General features: G+C 51.7%; 1 protein-coding gene across 1 annotated transcript in view; it reads left to right on the top strand.

Moving 5' to 3' along the window:
* The window catches only part of MTCL2 (microtubule crosslinking factor 2), a 77,493-nt gene extending 61,067 nt beyond the window's left edge, over positions 1–16,426 (top strand). The window contains exons 12-15 of the mRNA XM_058287045.2: positions 2,382–2,453; positions 3,476–3,546; positions 4,892–6,242; positions 8,941–16,426. Of these exons, the coding sequence (XP_058143028.1) occupies positions 2,382–2,453; positions 3,476–3,546; positions 4,892–6,242; positions 8,941–9,093 (1,647 nt within the window). The 3' untranslated portion in view covers positions 9,094–16,426. The remainder of the gene's footprint in view (positions 1–2,381; positions 2,454–3,475; positions 3,547–4,891; positions 6,243–8,940) is intronic.
* The last annotated feature ends 3,134 nt before the right edge of the window (positions 16,427–19,560 follow it).

Below are 19,560 nucleotides of genomic sequence, written 5' to 3'. Positions count from 1 at the left end.
TGAGCCAAGCTTCATAACATAGCCAGGCAAACATGTAACAGCCCACAGGTAGTTGGTGAATTCTGCCAGCTCATCAGGACACAGATTTTGTGTCCTGCTTTTGTTCCCACATCAGGGAATTTTGCAGGACACTTGTTGGCTCTCTTGCTTTGGCCTCATGTGTCATTCTGACACTCTTCTGCCTCCTTCTCTTTAAACCAGACCCCATAAAGCAGTATTCTTCTTTAATCTGGGCTGCCAATTAAGCCAAAGCCTGCAAAAACTAGCCTAGTGAAAGCAGCAGCCAATACAGCTGGCAGGAAAGATTGTCTGACCAGGAGCCCCATGTCCTCACCTGGCTGTCACACACTTGCTGTGCAACCCCAAAGAGGCAGTGGTGGAGATGAAAAGAAATAGATATACTAACCAAAGCCGTTTACAGCTTCAACGTAATCCCAATCAAAATTCTTAACAGTTGTCTTTGCCGAAATGGAAAGGCCAGTCATTGAATTCATATGGAAGGGTATGGGGCCCCAAAGAGCCAAAACCATATTCAAAAAGAAGGAAGTTGGAGGACTCGTACTTCCTGATTTTAAAACTTACTGGAGGGAAGCAGATGTGGCTCAAGTGACAGAGCTTCCATCTACCATATGGGAGGACCTGGGTTCGATCCCTGGGGCCTCCTGGTGAAAAAGAAGAGAAAGTGTCCCTGTGTGGCAAACGAGTGCCTGCACGAGTGCCTGCATGGTGAGCCAGTGCCGTGTGAGTGCCCGTAGGATAAGCCAGTGCCCTGCACAAGTGAGTCACACAGCAAGATGATGACGACACATCAAAAGAAGGACAAGGGGAGAGGCAAGGTGAAGCACAGTAGAAATGAGGAACTGAGGTGGCACAATTGACAGGGAACCTCTCTCCTCATCAGAGGTCTTCAGGACTGAATCTGGGTGAATCCTAGAGGAGAGAAAATGAGAAGAGAAGACAACAGACAACACAGATGGCAAAAACAGCAGGGCGGGAGGAGGAGAAGGGTGGGGGGGGGAAGCTTACTGGAAAGGTAGAGTAAACAAAACAGCATGTACTGGCACAAGGATAGACCTATAATCCAATGGAGTTGAGCGAGAGTTCAGAAATAAACCCTGAAATCTATGGTCAACTGTCCTGACAATGGTGCCAAGTCCACTCACTGGGGGAAAGAATAGTGTCTTTAACAGATGGAGCTGAGAGAACGGGATAGTCAGATGCAAAAATGAAGGTGGACCTCTACCTCACACCAAAAACAAAAATTAAACTTAAGTTGGATTGATAGGTCGATAGATAGTGATACAGCAAATTTGGCAAAATGTTAAAATTGGTGGCTCTTCATATCTGGGGGTAGGGTAGGGGTATGTTGTAGTTCTCTCTTTGGGGTTTTATTATTTTTGTAACGGTCCTTTATGTTTGAAAGTATTTCAAAATAAAAGGTTTAAAACTAAAAAAAAAAATTAACTCAAAATGGATCAAAGACCTACATATAAGAACCAGAATGGTGAAACTCGGAAGAAAACATAGGGAAACATCTTTAGGACCTTGCATCAGGCAATGGTTTCTTAGACTTTATACCAAAATCATGAGCACTAACAGAAGAAATAGATAAGTGGGACTAAAATTTACAACTTGTGCATTGAAAGACTTTATCAATAAAGTAAAAAGCCTACAGAGTGGGAAAAAATATTTGAAAACCGTATGTCCGAAGAGGGTTTAATATCCAGGTATATAAAGAACTCCTACAACTCAACAACAGATAGACTTTCCCTTCTCCCAGTCTTGATTTCTCAGCAGTAAAAAAAAGTAACAACAGCATCTACCGCATAGGGTGGTTGTGAGGATCGAACCAGCGAACGTGTGGCTCCATCACACACCACCGGGGGGCAATAGAGAGCCAAGAAGAGAGGAGATCCGGGCCGTCTGCAGGCTCAGTGGGCAAGCGCACTGGCATCCACGCGCGCTGACTTCTGTAGACAGGGAGTGGGGCACACAGGGCTTGTGTTTTCACCCCGACACGATATAGCTGCTGCTTAGCTGGTACAGATGTCCCGTGAATGGTAGACTGAGTTACCATGGCATTAGCAACGGCTCCTGGCTTAGGTAAATGACATCTGCAGGGATACCTTTATTCTCCAAGTCTGCCTCTATCAGGTCCCTGCTTACACCCACATGTGGATCCGGGCCTCAGGCTTTGCTCCTTGGGAACCCAACTTTAGTCCAATAATAACGAAGGCAGCATCCTGCCCGGGAAGAGGACTCCTAGTCAGGACCAGGTCCTGGGGGCTGCGGAGTGGAGCCTGGGGAGTGGCCCTGCCCAGAGCTGGGCCCTGCTCACCTGCCCGCCCTGCCACTGAGCCGCCCTCTCTGCTCTTGCCCAGCTACAGAAGGCGGCCGACCCCTGGGCCCTGAAGCATTCGGACCTGGAGAAGCAGGACAACAGCTGGAAAGAGGTGAGCGGGGCGGCTCCCGGCTACACTGGAAAGTCCCCGCTTGAGGGGGGCATGCCTGTGAGCCCCATCTTTCAGGTGGCACCCTCACATCTTGGGCTTCTCAGCCCTGGGGGCTCTGCTGATCCCTGCCCCTGGTTTTGGACTCGTGAAGGGTCTTCTGCCAGTGCCATGGGTGTGTCTGTGGGTTCTTGGCCAGTTCCCTTGCCCTCTCTCGGTTTCAGTTTGTGCCTCTGTGAATAGTGGGGCCTGGAAACAGCTGTGTGAGCTTGGGTAAGTCACTTTCCCTTTCTGGCCACTAATTGGCACATTAGTAAGATGCGAATCACCTTCCCTGCCTTAGCCCCACCCCGGCTGTGGAGAGGAACAAGGCCTGCCTGGTGAAGTTCTCACCTGAGCCTCAGGTGCATTGTCAACGTAGCAACATGCTGAGCGCCAAGGCGGTGGGCGTGCAGGCCCTCTGCGCACTATCCATTTAATCCTCCTGACAGCCTGAGGAAGCAGCGTGTCCATCAGGAGCCTTGGCTGCAAGCAACAAAAACCCATTCTGGGGAACTGAGGCAGGGGAGGGTTTCACCGGGGCCTCTAGAGGGCTGGCAGTGCAGTTTTGGAGTGCAGGTCCAGGGTGACGGAGCCTTTGGAACCCACGTGGGAAGAGGCCAGAGGGGAAGCCCCCGGGTCGTCACTGTCACCGCCAACCGTACAGCTGCCCCAGGGGTTTCTGTGGCTGCCACCTCTCTTGGAATAAATTCTAAACAGACTCCTTCCTTGGGGGTGTCTCCGGGAGCTTAGATCACATGCCTCTATCCCCACTGCCAGCGGGAGGAAAGAGCATACAACGGGGGCTGGGCCAGTAGATGCGGCACAGCCAGAAACTGACCCCTGGGTTCTGGATGACTGCTGACGTCACTCCTGTTCTAACTTAGGAGACTGGTGTGTCAGCTCCCGCACTACCTCCAGTCCCCTTCCTTCCCTCGTGGCTCTGGTGGCTGAAATTCACTCTTCCTGTCTCCCTTCCCTTGCAGACTCACAGTGAGAAGATCCATGACAAGGAACCTGTTTCCGAAGCTGAGATTGGGGGAACTGGCTTAAAGAGGTGCTGGCACCCTCTCCCCTGCCCTGCCCTGCAGGCCCCGCCCCTTCACCTCTCCTCTCCCTCCAGCCCCATGTGTCCTCTGCTGCCCATCAGCAGAGGGGGGAGGGCAATATGATGTGGTTCCTGGCGGCCCAAGCCCCCCAGGAGCCGCGAAGCTTGGGGCGATCGGCATTCCAGCCTACCTGCCCTGCCTGGAAGAGAAACTATTTAGTTCTCTTCTGTCCTCTCAGGGTTCTATCTTCTTGTGTCTGGAGATAGGAGAGTGGAGATGGGCTCCATTCCTGGCACCAGTGACCAGCACCCTTTGGGAGTAGCCATGGGCTGTAGCTGAGGGGACTTAGAACACCTAAGTACCATGTCTCCACCGTCAGGAAAGGAGGGGAGGGGAGTGGATGTAGCTCAAGAGGTTGAGTGCCTGCTTCCCATGTACAAGGTCCTGGGTTCAATCCCCAGTGCCTCCTATTAAAAAAAAAAAAAGGGAGGGAAACAGAAGCCCACAGGGGCTGTGCAGAGCACCCCAGAACAAAGCGGGCCTGGGGAATGCCAGATTTGAATTCCAGCTCTGCCATTTTTAGCTCTGTGAGTAGCTCCTTTCTTGGGCCAATTCATCCCTCAGTATTTGCTCATATGTAAAGTGGGAATAACAGGAGTCGCCTACTAGAGTTACTGGGAGGACTGAATAAAATGACAAGTGAGAGGCACTTGGATATGCCTGACACTGTCACTCACTGGGCAACAGGTGTGCCAGGTCTGTGCAGGGATTTAATCAAGTCTTTGTTTGGATTCCTCTGGAAGCAAACTCTGAGGTGGATTTGAGTCCAAATGGTTTGTTTGGGAGAAAGTCCAGGGAACACCCAGAAGTGAAGGGAGGGAGGATGCGAGATGGGGAAGGGGAGTGACCAGTAAAGGGTGTGTCACCAAGCAGGTTGGACTGTGGGAGACTGGAGCGCAACCCTGATGGGACCCCTGGGAAAGAGTGTAGAACATCCCACCCAGGGAGCCAGGAGCCTGGGGCTTTTATCCACCAAGTTCCCACCCACTGTTTGTTGAGGGCTGGGGACATTTCCTCTGCGGTGTTTCTAGTTTTCCCTCTGTGGAGGCAGAGTGTGCTCCCGCGGTCAGGCAAACAGAAGGCCGCGGGAGGGAAGGGCAGGTGTTGAGGTGCAGTGTGATGTGAGTGCGAGTGCAGAGGGGACATGGGGTAGGGCACAACAGCGTCTTCCACAGAGGTGAGGAGACAGGCCCAGTCCCCGCCTCAAGCCGCACAGTCGGGCACAGACGCAAGTGCGCACTCAGCGTGTGCCAGCCTTCGCTCATCCTGCTTTTCCTTCTCCGCTCGTCCCAGGACCAAGTCGGTTTCCTCGATGTCTGAGTTTGAGAGTTTGCTTGACTGCTCTCCCTACCTTGCCAGCGAAGCTGCCCGGAGCAAAAATCTGCCCAACAGCCCCACCTTTGCCTTTGTGAATTCTGAGCCGGCAGACCCCGAGAAGGATGCCAAGCAAAAGCCCGGGCTCGCGCCGTGGGACTGCAACCGCCTGGGCGCCCTGGCCTGCCAGGACCCCGCAGGGAAGCAGATGCAGCGCAGCTACACGGCCCCCGACAAGACGGGCATCCGCGTCTACTACAGTCCCCCAGTGGCCCGGCGCCTGGGCGTCCCCGTGGTCCATGATCAGGAGGGCAAGATCCTCATCGAGCCTGGCTTCCTCTTCACCACGGCCAAGCCCAAAGAGTCGGCCGAGGCCGACGGGCTGGCCGAAAGTGCATACGGCCGCTGGCTCTGCAACTTCTCACGGCAGCGGCTGGACGGTGGCTCCGGGGGTGGCCCTTCGACGGCTGGGACGAGCTTCCCGGCGGCCCTGCATGACTTTGAGATGTCGGGCAACATGAGTGATGACATGAAGGAGATCACCAACTGCGTGCGCCAGGCCATGCGCTCGGGCTCGTTGGAGAGGAAGGTGAAGAGCACGTCCAGCCAGACAGTGGGCCTGGCCAGCGTGGGCACGCAGACCATCCGCACGGTCAGCGTGGGCCTGCAGACGGACCCGCCCCGCAGCGGTCTCCACGGCAAGAGCTGGTCGCCCCGGAGCTCCTCGCTCATGTCAGTGCGCAGCAAGCAGATCTCTTCCTCCCTGGACAAGGTCCATGCCCGCATCGAGCGGCCCTGCTGCTCGCCCAAGTATGGTTCGCCCAAGTTGCAGAGGCGGTCTGTGTCCAAGCTGGACGGTGCCAAGGACCGCAGCCTGTGGAACCTGCACCAGGGCAAGCAGAACGGCTCAGCCTGGGCCCGCTCCACCACCACGCGCGACAGCCCTGTGTTGAGGAACATTAACGATGGGCTGTCCAGCCTTTTCAGTGTGGTGGAGCACTCAGGGAGCACGGAGTCTGTCTGGAAACTGGGCATGTCTGAGGCCCGGGCCAAGCCCGAGCCTCCTAAGTATGGCATCGTGCAGGAGTTCTTCCGCAATGTGTGTGGCCGGGCACCAAGCCCCACCTCGGCAGTAGGGGAAGAGAGCACCAAGAAGCCGGAGCCCCTCTCCCCAGCCAGCTACCATCAGCCAGAGGGCATGGCGAGGATCCTGAACAAGAAGGCAGCCAAGGCAGGCAGCAGCGAGGAGACCAGACCTACCATGCTCCCCCAGGTGGGAAAGGATGGTGCCCCCCGGGATGGAGATGGAGTGACAGTCCTTACCAATGAGGTAAGTGAGTGGGGTCCTGGCTTTGAAGGCCCTAAGCTATTTTGGTTTTCAAACTCGGGGAATATAGGTGTGTGTTTGGAAAGTCCTTATGCTGTTCTGGGTTGGGAGTTGGAAAACTCTGAGACCTGGGATTGACAGATCTGGTGAGCACATGTTCTGAATGCCAAGAGACTAGTGAGCATGGCTTAACGAGGTACTTTGTTACCCCACACCAAAGTTTGCCAGCATCCTCTCTGGGGCAGGGGCATGTTCACTTACACTGCTCTCCTGCACCCATGGCTGTGCTGAGCCAGCTCGTGCAGCTTGTGAGACTGAATTGTGCACACCTCTGCGGTCAGGAACATCACTTTGGTAGCTTGAAATCAATCACCATGGGAGGATTTACACCATGGATATTAGCAAATGCTACAAATCAGGTCTCCTTGTGATTTTCTTTAAGGTCTTTAAATATGCCATGCCACTGTCTTCTGGCCCCCATGGTTCATGATAGTGAAATCCACTGTTAACCTTATTGGGGATCCCTTGCATCTCTCTTGCTGCTTTTAAAATCCTCGCTTTGTTTTTGGGTTTTAACAATTTCACTCTAACGTGCCTTGGTGTAGCTCTCTTAGTCTATCCTGCTTGGAGTTTGTTGAGCATCCTATATGTGTACATTCATGTCTTTATCAGATTTGGGACATTTTTGGCCATTATTTCTTCAAATACTTCTGCTATCCCCTTTCTCTCTCTCAGCCTTCTGGGACCCCAGTATTGCATATATTGGTACCCTTGATGGTGACCACAGGTCTGACAGGCTCTGTTCATTTTTCTTCATTATTTTTTTCTTTCTGCTCCTCATGGTGGGTAATTTTTATCATCCTGTTTTCAAGTTCACTGATCCTTTTCTTCTGCCTGTTCAAATTGGCTATTGAATCTGTCTAGGGAGTTTTTCATTTTAGTTATCGTATTTTGCAGCTCCAAAAATTTGTTTGGTTCTTTTTTTATTATTAATTCCTATTTCTTTATTTTGTCCAGACATTTTCCTAATTTCCTTTAGTGCTTTCCTTTAGCTCACTGAACATATTTAGCACAGTTGCCTTAAAGATCTTTGATTAATTGTTCCAGTGTATGAGCTTCCTCAGGGATGGTTTCTGGCAAATTCTTTTTTCCTGTGAATGGGCCATACTTTCCTGTTTCTTTGTGTGGTTTGCAACTTTTTGTTGAGAACTGGACATTCTGAATCTTGCCTTGTTTTAACTCTGGAAATCTAGTTCTCTTGTTCCTCTGAGATTGCTGGGATTTTGTTGTTGTTTTTGTTGATGGCTAGGGCTGTCAATATGTGACTTTTCCAAACTACTTTTGCTTCAAAATGGGGAATGGAAAGTGAAAAGAGTAAAAAAAAAACCTTCCTTTTTAATACTCCTTTGCCATGTTTGCTGAGGGGGCTTAGAACCATGGCTGTCCTCAGAGCCAGCCCTCAAGTGAATCTGAAGTGGCTGATCCAAAGGAGTGATCAGCGTTCAGACCACAGGGCCCTGGAATTTGGAGGCCTAGGTCTTTATAGCCCACCCGTGCACCAGCAACCGCACCAGGGCCCTGGGCTGCAGTCCCCATTGCTGCCTGCCAGGGGGTTAGGGGGTGGCCGCTGCACAGAGGGTGAAATTCACCGGTATTTATACCACAGTTTACCAGCTTCTTCCTCTGGCTCTTCCCCAGTTGCTGCTCAGTGTTTCACTAGACTCCAGAGTTCTGAAATAGTTGATTCAGGCAGTTCCTGCCAGTTCAGTCATTGCTTTGGTGGAGGGACTGATTCTCGGAGCTTCCTACTCTGTCATCTTCCCACAATCCTCCTATTTAGCATTTCTCATTTGAACCTCACAACAACTTTGAGGAAGGTATCATGTCCCTCATTTTAGAGAGGAGGAAATCGAGACTCAGAGGTTGAGTGTTCTGTCCAAGATTACACAGCAGTAAGTGGAAGGTATGGGATTTGAACCAAGCTCTCTGCTTCTAGAGTAGCACTTTTAACCACTATGCTTATATCCCTGTGCATCAGTAATAATAAAAAATTAGAAACTACCTTAATGCACAGCAAAAGTGAATTGGATAGGGAAGCAGATGCGGCTCAAGTGATTTAGCGCCCGCCTACCGCATGGGAGGTCCTGGGTTCAGTTTCCAGTGCTTCCTGAAGAAGACCGGAAACAACAAATAGACACAGCAAATGTAAACAATGAGGGGGTGGGGAGAAATAAATAAATTAAATTAATGTTTTTTTAAAAAAGTGAATTGGATAAATATATCAAGGCATTTCTTTTCAGTCAAATAGTATACTGCCATTGACAAGAAGGAGGTGCCGCCGTACATAGCATCAGAAAAGTGTTCCTGTTTTGCAATTGCAAAATAGTCTGTAGGGGAGGAGAGGAGGTCGTTTTGGTAAATGTGTATGTGATAGATGGAAAACTTAATCTTTAATGTGTTAGGACCACGGATGACATTCACTTTCTTCTCTGTACATTCCAGAAATCATTATAATGACCACTCATTACTGCTACAATGAGAGAAAAAGCAATGATAAGAAAAACTGGTTCAGCAAGTGGCTGCAGCCCTGGGGGCTCGTCCAAGGGCACAGCTGAGCCCAAGTTCCTTGCCAGGCCAGCACCCCCAGCCCAGTGGGTGTCTCTGGCCCCTCCTTACGTCCTCCTTCCCTCCCTCTCCCTAGGATGCTGTTTGTGACTGCAGCGCCCAGTCTCTCACCTCCTGTTTCGCCCGGTCCTCCCGCTCTGCCGCCCGCCACTCTCCTTCCAAGTGCAGGCTGCACCCTTCCGAGTCTGGGTGGGGCGGGGAAGAGCGGGCAGTTCCCCCGAGCGAATGACGGAGCAGCCGAACTGCCCACCTCAAGCAGCCCGGGCCCCGGAGAGCAGAAGGGACCCAGCAGAGACAGGGCAGGGGGCCCGCGCCCTCAGCGTCGCCTCGTCTCGGAGGGACAGCAGCTCCACCACTGCCAGAGAACAGCTTCACATCGAGGTAAAGCAGGGTCTCCTGCTGACTGCCGGGTGGTGATGTCCCACTGCCGGGGGAAGGCAGTGTGTGGGAGAAAGACCAGAACTGGGCTTCAGAAACATCTACAGAGAGATCCGCTGGGAGCCGCTCCCTGGGTCCTGGGGTGAGCCTGGCAGGGCTTGCCTGGCTCCACCCACACCCTCTGCTTGGAAGATCCGAGGAAGGGATCCACTTCTGGCTGCACCCCTCAGGGAAAGGGCCCGCAGAGATGCTCCATACCAACCACACATCCCTTTACCGGGAGGAGGAGACACCAAAAAAAGAATAGGCTTTGCTCTAAAGTCACCTGGGGGCTCCTGGAGTTGCTGGGCTGGGCACCGTCCCCGTCCCTTCCTTCCATCCACCACCTCCTCCTCCCAGCCCCACTGCTCTGGGTTGCTGGGACTTCAGGGGGTATGATAGGGCAGTAGCCAGGTGCCAGTACCTGCCTGGAATCCTGGGCCCTGGATCTCCCTGCCCACAGCCTGGGTGCAGCAAGGACCAGGGATGAGGTGGGAATGTCATGGGGCTCGGGGTTGGGATCCACTCAAACTGGTCCCCCGGCCAAGGTGTCTTGGCACAGAGACGACCTTCACAGGAAACTCCTTGAGGACAGAAAAAGGTAGAGACCATCTCAAGACCTGGTGCAAGATAAATGCCTAAATGCCCACTGCCTTGGTTCCTGGGCCTATTTTCCCGGCACTCCAGGGACGTGCCACATCTCCACTGTGTTTACATCCTGCTGCTGGTGGAGGGCAAAGACATTCTCAGTAAGAGACTCCCGAGTGGCCAGGCCAAGCCGGGCCAAGGAGAAACGCCAAGAGACCAGCGCCCCAGTTCGTGACAGTAGACTGGGGCCTAGAAACACATTTCTCGCCTGGATTGTTTATTTGAATTTTTCTTACTATAAGTATTTAAAGTGATTTACTTTATTTTAATAATTTAATTTGCCCAAAAGTCCCTAAGGTAATTTATTGGAGGTTGAAACATGTTCTCACCACTGGGACAATGTGAGGCTTCTAACATGCTGGACAGGCGTGGGGTCCCCCACGCGGACGAGGCAGCTCAGCAGCCAAGCTCTGGCCTCCTGGCCCCGGTGTGGAGGGCTCCTGCAGGCCCAGAACCCTGCGGCCTGCTCGCCCCCCGCACCACCGGCCGCTCGGCCTCAGAGCGCTGCTGGGACTGAGAACACACCTGGTACTTGCCCGGCAGCAAGTGCCCGCTGACAGGGCGGAGGGCTGGCCGGGTAACCAGTTCCTAAACATTCCCCATTTCCCTTCTCATTTCCCCCCCTCCTTCCAACATCTTTTTTTTTTTTTTTAATGAGTCAAACTTGGAGTGCTCAGACTCTGTCAAGAGCCTGGAGATCCCTCCAAGGTCCCTGAGTGAAAACTCGTAGGAAAACAGGACTGAACTTTGAGAATGTTGTTTATTGCAGCTTTGCACATGGATCTGAGAGTATCTACCAGCCTGCCCCACTCCTCACCAGCCTGCCGGCCTTTTCACCAGCCTCTCCTCAGCCTTATGGCCTCTCACGGCTCTCCTCCCAGCCCCACCTCCTTGTGCCACGTGAGTCGCCCGGGCTGCCAGACGGATTGCGATGGGGCTCATGGCAACGTGACGAGGCCTCCCCCCTGGTGCCCGTGAACCCATTTCATTCGCACACATGCCCCCACAGACGCACACACAGACACACAGCACTCGCGTAACTGGCTGGGACTCACAGCGGAAACCCAAGACAAAACAGCTTGTCTGTGGAATTCTCCACCAGGAAGAACAAGAGCCAGCAGCTTTGCTAGCTTGTCCCCAGGACTCGGGAGCCACCTCTGCTCCCACCTTTCACCTGCCAAGTCCCATTCCTGCCCTTTGGGGGGCACCTGAACTGGCTACTCAAAGTCCTTCATCCCTGTTTCCTACTGGCAGACCTACCAGCCGCTCCCTCATGCCATAGTGGCTGTAGGGCAGAGTGGGCAGGCCGATGGAGCCGTGGACCAGTTTCCAGAAATTGCCGCTATTCCCTACCCAATGAGGTCAGAGGGACCCCTCCAAGGTTCTCTCCAGGTGAGGGGATTCACACCAGGCTAGAAGCCACCAGAGGCCTTGTGCTGTCTCCCCAAACCACAGAGGGCTGGGGGGGAGACGCTGCACTCCCAGCCTCAGGGAGAAATCCCCATGTGTCCAGAATCTCGCAGCCTACGGATCACCTGGCCTTACCATCGTCCTTGTGCAAGGTTGTCCGTGCCACCTTCGTTGTCTCAGAGCCTGGCCGCCTGGCCAGCTGGTGTCAGAGGCTCCAGATCTTGGTTTTCAGTAAAGCCTCAGTTTCTAGTTCCTGCATGCCACTGTGCAAGGTCACTCATCACTGTTCTTAGAGAAGCCTTGGGACATGGGGCTTTAACGGGGTTGAAATGTTACATGTAAATATTGGTTTGGTTTGGTTTTTAGCATTTTAATTGGTAACCGGTTGTGTTTGTTCTTTCGGGTGGGGGGGTTGGTTTGTAAAAACTCTCTACTCTTTTGGAATGTAATTTCTAAGTTTGTTTGTTTGTTCAAATGCCTTTTACGTCTTGGTAACATTCCCAAAGCAGAAAACTGCCTGACCCACTGTGGGAATTCCTCTGGAGGTTTGGGGTCACAGGAAGGAGCGCTGCCCTTCTTTCTCTTTCTTCCTCTTCCTCCTATGCCTCTGCTATTTTACTCCTAGCACCCAGCTCTTCCTCCCTCCTCCCTCTTCCTCCATGCCCCCACTCCCTTTCTCCACTCCCTGCAACCAAAGTCCTAAGGTCCTAATCCCCTGTAGCTGCCTTGGCTTGACTCATAGGTTTGGCAGCAGTTGGTTGGGGGAAAATGGGACCAGTTGGCAGAGCTGACCCTAAACTGGACGACCTCGTGTTTCGTACGTCTGACTTCGTCCCAGAGCCAAATAAGACCGTCTGGGTATAATGGTGTCTGTATTTGAAATGAAAATCAAGTCACTTTGGGGCATCAATGACTCTTAAGCCCTGTATACCCAAGGCATCAGGATCCAATTCCCTGCCCTCGGCCAGCCCTTTCCCCCCCACAAGGGTGACCCAATTTAAAAACATCCCCCGGAAGTCTTGCTTCCTGTAAACTTGAAAGGGGCCCTGTCCCTTGGTCTCCCCAGGGATCCTCCTCTCCCGGCTGCCCTCACAGGTGCCATCCTGTCTGTCCTTTCTGTCAAGGCCAAGGGCCCAAAGACTTGGTCCTGACCACTAACTTGGCTCTCCTGCCCACACCCAGGCACCTTTCCCAGGTTTATCATCCTGTTTTCCTCTTGCCCACCCAAATTCAGGCTTTTCTTCCCTTTCTCTCTCCCCTCCCATCCAGAATTCCACCCCCCCCCCCCGTCTTACCTTCCTCCCCATGCTCCCGCTACCTCTTTGATGATGATGATGATAATGATAATAATAATAATAATGATTCCCTCCACATCCAACCTTGAGCACTTTACTATTTAGAAATTGGCTTTTCCATTCCATGTCTCCTTCAGACCTCTCAGGGACAACTCTGGGAGGCAGCCTTGAAAGGACATGGGTTAGTACTCCCATTTTGTAGATGGGGAAATTGAGGTACAGGTGTCATCCCAGAGCGACCCAGCTGGGAAGTCATCAAGTTAAGATAACACCTGGGTCCACCGGATCCTCCAGCCTAGCTCTGTGCTGCTTGCTGTGCACACCCATGGCCCGTACCATCCCGCTGGGGGCTTTGTGTGAGTACAGAATATCCACAATATGCCACTGCCTTACCCAAGCATGAGACAAGTCCACTCCAAATCCCGGGACCTGCACGTCCCAAAATGTAGTCTGGGTATCCCTTGGATCAGAATCCTTTGAGAGCTTGTTCAAAATGCAGATTCCCGGGCCCTGCTTCAACTTTCTGGGCCAGGAATCTTCATCTTTAACCAATTCCCGGGGAGATCCTGGAGCACCTTTGACCACATGGCTTGTGTCATGACCTTTCTATACATATCTTAAAAAGAGCACTGAGCTTCTTGCAGTTCGGGGACCTGAACCAGCTCTGATTTTGTTAAATTACCCTGAAGATTTCCAAAAAGCATCAGAGGCAATGTATGATCTTAGTCATACACATGCAGGAGATGACAACAAGCAAAAAGAATTATTCCTCAAATCTACCTAATGTTATTCCCTCAGTCAGGCAATTAAATTGTACCCTTGAGTTTCCTGGCAGCCATGGTAAAAAAAAAAAAAGAGAGAGAGAGAGAAACACATTATGCTACTTAACTCTTATTATCCAGTCATGTCACACAAGTCCGTTTGCCCCAGGAGACAAAATCTGCTAATTGATAACATCTGTCCTTTTTCAATGGCCACTGAGCCAATTGACATTTTGACAGGTGAACCTAAGATGCAGGAATGTTTTCCAGGTGACTTAAAAAAACAATAATAAACTGCCACCAACTTGAACGACCTTGGCCAGATCGTGTGGCAAGTCTGTGCCTCAGTTTCCCCAGCTATAAAGTGGGGATAATGCCCTTCCTACCTCACAGCTGTGGTAAGGACCAAATACAATGCCGTGCCTGAGCATCTACTTGGAAAAGCATAAGGTTGTTCACAAATGTAAAATGCTCTGACCACATTTGTTGTCTGCCGTGTAGCCCCTCTGTACCCTGACCCTGGGGGGTGACATCCACCTCTTCACCCTCACTGTATCTTGGTGAGTAGAAGGGGGGCCATAAGATAATCTGGATCAAACCCCCCCTCCCCATTTTTTAGCTGAGGAATCAGGCCCAGGGAAGGGAGTGGCTTACTCAAGGTCACCCAGCAAACCAGAGGCAGAACCAGGACCAGCACCCAGGTCTCCTGGCTCCCGGCAGGTTCTGTGTCCCCAGCAGTGAATGAGACACTGCGCTGCCTTGCTGTGATCTTGGGCGAGCCCCTTCCCCTCTCTGGGCTCAGTCTGGTCACTCCCCTCCTCCTGCCTCCTCTTCTCACCTGCTTCTTGCCAGAAGCCGAGTGGTCCTGATGCGTGGTGAGGTTGTCCTCTTCTGGGCCCCCCGACTTCCTTGGAGCATCCCTCCATTCTCCCAGCACAGCCTCCCCAGCACAGATTTTCCTGTAACCTCAGCAACCCCCACCCCACCCTCACGCCAGTGGGGGACCCCCTTTCTCCAGTGCCTCAGGTGGCACCAACTCTGCCAGCCCTTCTCATTGGGCTTGGACCCGCACCATGGACACCCACCACTGCCCCCCCCCAGCCCAGAATAGCATCCCCCTGTCCCACCCAAAGCCACAATGTCTTGTCCAAAGCTTCCTGCCTCAAGCCCAACAATTTCCACTGGGGAGAGGGGAGGCTTGGATCTCCCCTGCTGGCCTTGGTTGTACAGCAGGTGCAACCTGGCTTGGGTTCTTCTCTTGCTCTGGTCATCTGTCCATCTGTTTGTCTGTTTGATATCCTTGCACCCCATCATCTCTGGAACAGCAAGTCCTGGCAGAACATACACCTGACCCTGGCTCTACCACTTACCCCTCCCAACAGCATTTTCAGTTTTGCAAAATCCATAGGCTTAAGAAACAAGGGGGACTGGGATGGGACACTGGGCCTCAGTCCCCTGCCAACGGCTCCTCCCTATCACCTGTCCTGCCCATACCTCCTTTATCTTGAATCTTTTCCCCACTGTCTGTGCCATTGGCCCTGCCCCCCCCCCTTTCCCCAGCCCCCTGGATGCCAGGCCCCATGAAAAGGAGTCGTGGTTTCCTCAGAGCATCCTTGAAAGACCAAGGCAGTTGAGACCTGGCTGCTGGTCACTCTCCATTCTGAAACCACTCAAACCTCTCCCATGAAGAAGGACCTCAGCCCAAGTATTTGGGGGGGATCCTGCAGCAACATCCCTTCTCTGCTGCACCCCGGTAGCCTGGCTCCTCTCAGCTCTGCCACTGATCTCTGTGCCTTAGTTTACTTCTCTGCACAGTGGGACTCACTACAGGACCATTCCCAGCAGCTTCCCAGATATTTTGGTGCCTCTAGAGCTGGAGGCCCAGGTCCCCGGCACTGACTAGAGGCACCAGGTTCCTGTGGACGAGATGACTGGAGGCAGTATTTTAGGCCAGTGGTTCTCAAAGTGGGCCCTGCACCAAAGTATTAGCATCACTTAGGAAGTTGCTAGAAATGCAAATTATCCTCCCCACCGCAGACCTACTGAATCAAGACCTCTGGGGTGGAGCCTAGCAATCTGGGCTTTAATTAACCCTCCGATGATTATGACTAATATTAGAGTTCACCAGACCCTGACTTAGGCTAGCAATTAGGGCAGTCTGGGGAGAGGCTGAGTCTGGCCTAGGCCCAAAGCAGATGGACCCCTGAGAGATTGGAAGCCACCAATTGGATCCCTGAGAGATTGGAAGCCACCGGCCCCTGGCCCCTTCCCCCACCTCCCAAACCTATGGTCTGATCTTCCTGGAACCTAGAGACCAGGGAGAAGGCATCCATGTTTTCCTTTCCTTTCTCCTGGGTTGTTTCCAGGCCTGCTCACCTCTCTCACTTGTCTGGATTTTACAAAAGGCTATGTGGGGTCTTGCCAGCCAAACAGGATGAGAGGCCTGTGAGGTAGGAGGCAAAAGATCTTGTTGGTTCATCCCTTGGGAACCTCACAATGGGCCTGATGGCCTCTTTCCAAATGGGAAGAAACCTAAATCCTCAAGGAAATAACCAGAAATCCCCAGCTCCTCCTCCTCCCACCCCCAGGAGAATTTGTAGACAGTGCCAAAAAACAGCTCCAACCCCCAGTGGCTGGGGAAGAGAGCCAGAAGCTGACCTCCCTTCTCATCCTGCCCCCCCCCCCACACCCAATACTGTGAAGCCCCCTTCTCACTCGGCTTAGTTTCCTGGTGAGGATCCTGCAGTCGTGGGCCCTGGGGGGACCCCTTGGGAAAGGTCCATGGGAAGGAAGGGACCAAAGACATCCTTAGGCCACTGTCCTCTTCTGCTCATTCTTCTCTCTTCCCCACTCCTGTCTTCAGAAGGCTCCTTCCCAGGATGGATTGGCTGCTAAGATGACCGTGGTCCAATCCACCAGCTCTCCCTACCCCCGTGTCTAATTACAGACACGAGAATAACTGTATAGTGTAAACTTACAAAGGGTTTTTAATGGTTGTAGATTGGAAATAAAGTATGTCATATGAACAGTTTCGCTGGGTTTGGCCTCCCTGCTAATCTCCCTTGCAGGGGTGTGGGTGGAGCTCCCAGCAAATGTGAAACCCAAGTCCATCCCCCTCCCCAGGGGAGGAGGGAGCCCTGGGAATACCACCGCCAGCTGGCAGATCTGGGGTCACTTGGGAGGGGTCGCCAGATGTTCTGTCTGCTGACTGCTGACACCTCAGAGTCTCCCACAAAGTATGATATGGCTGCCAAGAAACAAGTTCAAGGTGCTTAAAAAGAAGAAAGATGGAATTGAACTCTCTATGTAAAAAAAAATAAACTTATGGCAAAAAGGGGGGGGGGATGGATGGACACTTCAGATAAGTAAATTATCGCAGTGTAATTATTTGCCCCCAAACATTTATTATCTCACATAGATGCTGTGGGTCAGAAGTTCAAGAGCTGGGTGGTTCTGACTCAGGGTCTCTCACGAAGTTGCAGTAGTGTATTGATCAAAGCTGTAGTCATTTGAATGCTTGACTGGAAGATCCATTTGCAAGGCGGCTCACACATCAGGGCTGGCTGTAGTCAGTGCTGGCTGTCAGCGAGAGGCCTCAGTTCCACACTGCAGGAACCTCTCTATGGGGCTACTTGTGTGTCCTCACAACATGGTGGCTGGCCTCCCCCAGAACAAGCTGTGAGAAAGCAGGACAAAGTCACGTAGTCTCTTATGACCTAGCCTTGAAAGTCACACACTATAATTTCTGCAATGTCTTATTGGCTAAACAGGTCAGCCCTGCTCACTATGGGAGGGGACTACGCCAGGGCAGGAGCACCAGGAAGCAGGGATGTTTGGGGTCATCTTGGAAGCTGGCTACCACGTGGTACTTTCATAGCTCTAAAACCAGTCAGGGCCTAACAACAGTCAGGCCTGTGCCAGGCAATGAGGAGATAATAATAAGCCTTGAAGTCAGGAAAGCCAATGTCTAAAGCAGAGGAATCGGGAACAGCTTCAAGGAGGAAGAGACATCTGAGCTGAGACCTAAGGTTCAGATGTTGCCCAGATGAAGGGGATGGTAGCGTGTTAGTAGGCAGGGAGCTGAGGGGAGATGATTCCAGGGAGAGGGAACAGCATATATGAAAGCCTGCTAGCAAGAGAACAGAGCAGAAATGGAACTGAAAAGTCACTGGAGTGGGGAATGATAAAAGGATGGGTCAGATCACACAGGACCCACAGGATTTTATATATCCTGTGGACAGTAAGGAGCCATAGAAGAGTTCAAAGTAGGGAAAAGACATAAAGAATGTGGAGTCTTGGTTCCAGGAAGCAGTATTCTCACTGCCCTGGAACGGCCAACACTGGCTGGAAACACTGTGTTCTGTTCTTGGGACATTGACAAATGAGGAGTGGAAGGTGTGGGTGGGGTGGGAGTGGGGAGCCCATAGAAGGAACTGGGTACCTTGGAGTCCCAGCAAATGTTATTTAGGGAACCAGAAGCAAATCTCTGTTGGAATCACAGGATGGAAATTTCAAGAAGGTAGATTTCTGCCTCCAATCAGAAAACTCCAAGGACCACGGCTGCTATGGAAGGCTCAGTAGGCATGCTTCAGCTGCCTTTCTCTACCCCTCTTATTTCAGTCTTTGTGGCCTATCCTTCTTTCAACATTTGAAGTTTTCACATCGGTAAGAAAGGGTTGCACAAGAGGGGGCCAAGCTGGGTGCTGAGAATGCAGCCTGCTCTTTGGGGTCTCCCAGGCTAGGAAGAGACAATGGGGTAGGCAAAGGTTGGGCTCCTAGGAGCACAGAAGTGTCCTCTGGCTTTTAGTCTGGGGGCTCAGAGAAGGCTCTGAGAGGATTCATCAACCGAGGTTAAAAGTGGATAAATTATGGCCCACTGGATGGAACCTGGGAGAGTGTGGGCTACAGTGTGGACCACAGGACATGGGGTGCAGCGATGCCCAGAGATGTACTCACCAGATGCAATGGATGTGTCAAGATGATGGGGGAGAGTGTTACTGTGGGGGAAGTGGTGGGGTGGGGGCGGTGGAGGTGAATAGGGACCTCATATTTTTTTAATGTAATATTTTTTAAAAAATGAATAAATTGAGTAGAATTTGAAAAAAATAAATAAATAAAGAAGCTAAAAAGTGCCATAAAGAATACCAACAAAAATAAATAAATAAATAAAAGTGGATAAATTTGCCACATAAAAGCAAAGAAGGGCTTCCCAGGCAGAAAGAATGGCTTGAGCAATGGAACAGAGGTAAGAAACTATGTGGGTTGGAGCTGCAAGCAGTTTGGGGAGAGTGTAAAGTGTGATGAGAGTTCTTGAACTTTCCCACATATTAAAGGGCCCACAGGGGAAGCGGATTTGGCTCAATGGACAGAGCATCCGCTTAATACATGGGAGGTCCAAGGTTCAAACCCAGGGCCTTCTGACCTATGCGGTGAAGTTGGCCCATGTGCAGTGCTGATGCATGTAAGGAGTGCCGTGCCATGCAGGACTGTCCCTCACATAGGGAAACCTCACCCGCAAGGAGTGCGCCCCACAAAGAAAGCCACCCCACACGAAAAAAGTGCAGCCTGCTCAGGAGTGGGGCCACATACGGAGAGCTGATGCAGCAACATGATGCAACAAAAAGAGACACAGATGCCTGGTGCCGCTGACAAGAATACAAGCAGACACAGAAGAACACACAGCGAATGGACACAGCAGACAACTAGGGGGGGCAGGGAGGGGGGAAAATAAATTAAAAATAAATCCTTAAAAAAATAGATAAATCTTAAACAAGGGGGGCACAGGAGAAAAAGTCTTATTGCAGGAGTGGGATAGGGTTTAGGCAAACTTGTTACCATAAACACAGCTATTTTTAATAGACCCTCCCCATCTGTGCTACAAAGGATAAACACGTTTTTTTAGTTAGGTGATTTATTGTGAGTGCACAAGCAAGGAACAGGGAGCATCTCCCCAAAACCAGTTCAAAGTGAAAATGGGAGTTAAGGTTTTTATGGACAAAGAAAAAGGGTAGGAGAGAAGAAAAACAGGGAACGCTAGGGGTCTTGTGAGAGTATGCGCAATTTCTTAGTCCTGTAATCTCAAGCACACCATACTTGTCCTCGATTTCAGCGGCTAACAAACCACAGTTTAGATACAGTTGAGCAGGGACTAGACCTCATGGCTCC

The sequence above is a fragment of the Dasypus novemcinctus genome, chromosome 24, assembly GCF_030445035.2.
Source record: "Dasypus novemcinctus isolate mDasNov1 chromosome 24, mDasNov1.1.hap2, whole genome shotgun sequence".
Taxonomy (NCBI): Eukaryota; Metazoa; Chordata; class Mammalia; order Cingulata; family Dasypodidae; genus Dasypus; species Dasypus novemcinctus.
The sequence above is the reverse complement of the archived record's forward strand: the minus strand, read 5'-3'. Positions and strand labels throughout refer to the sequence as shown.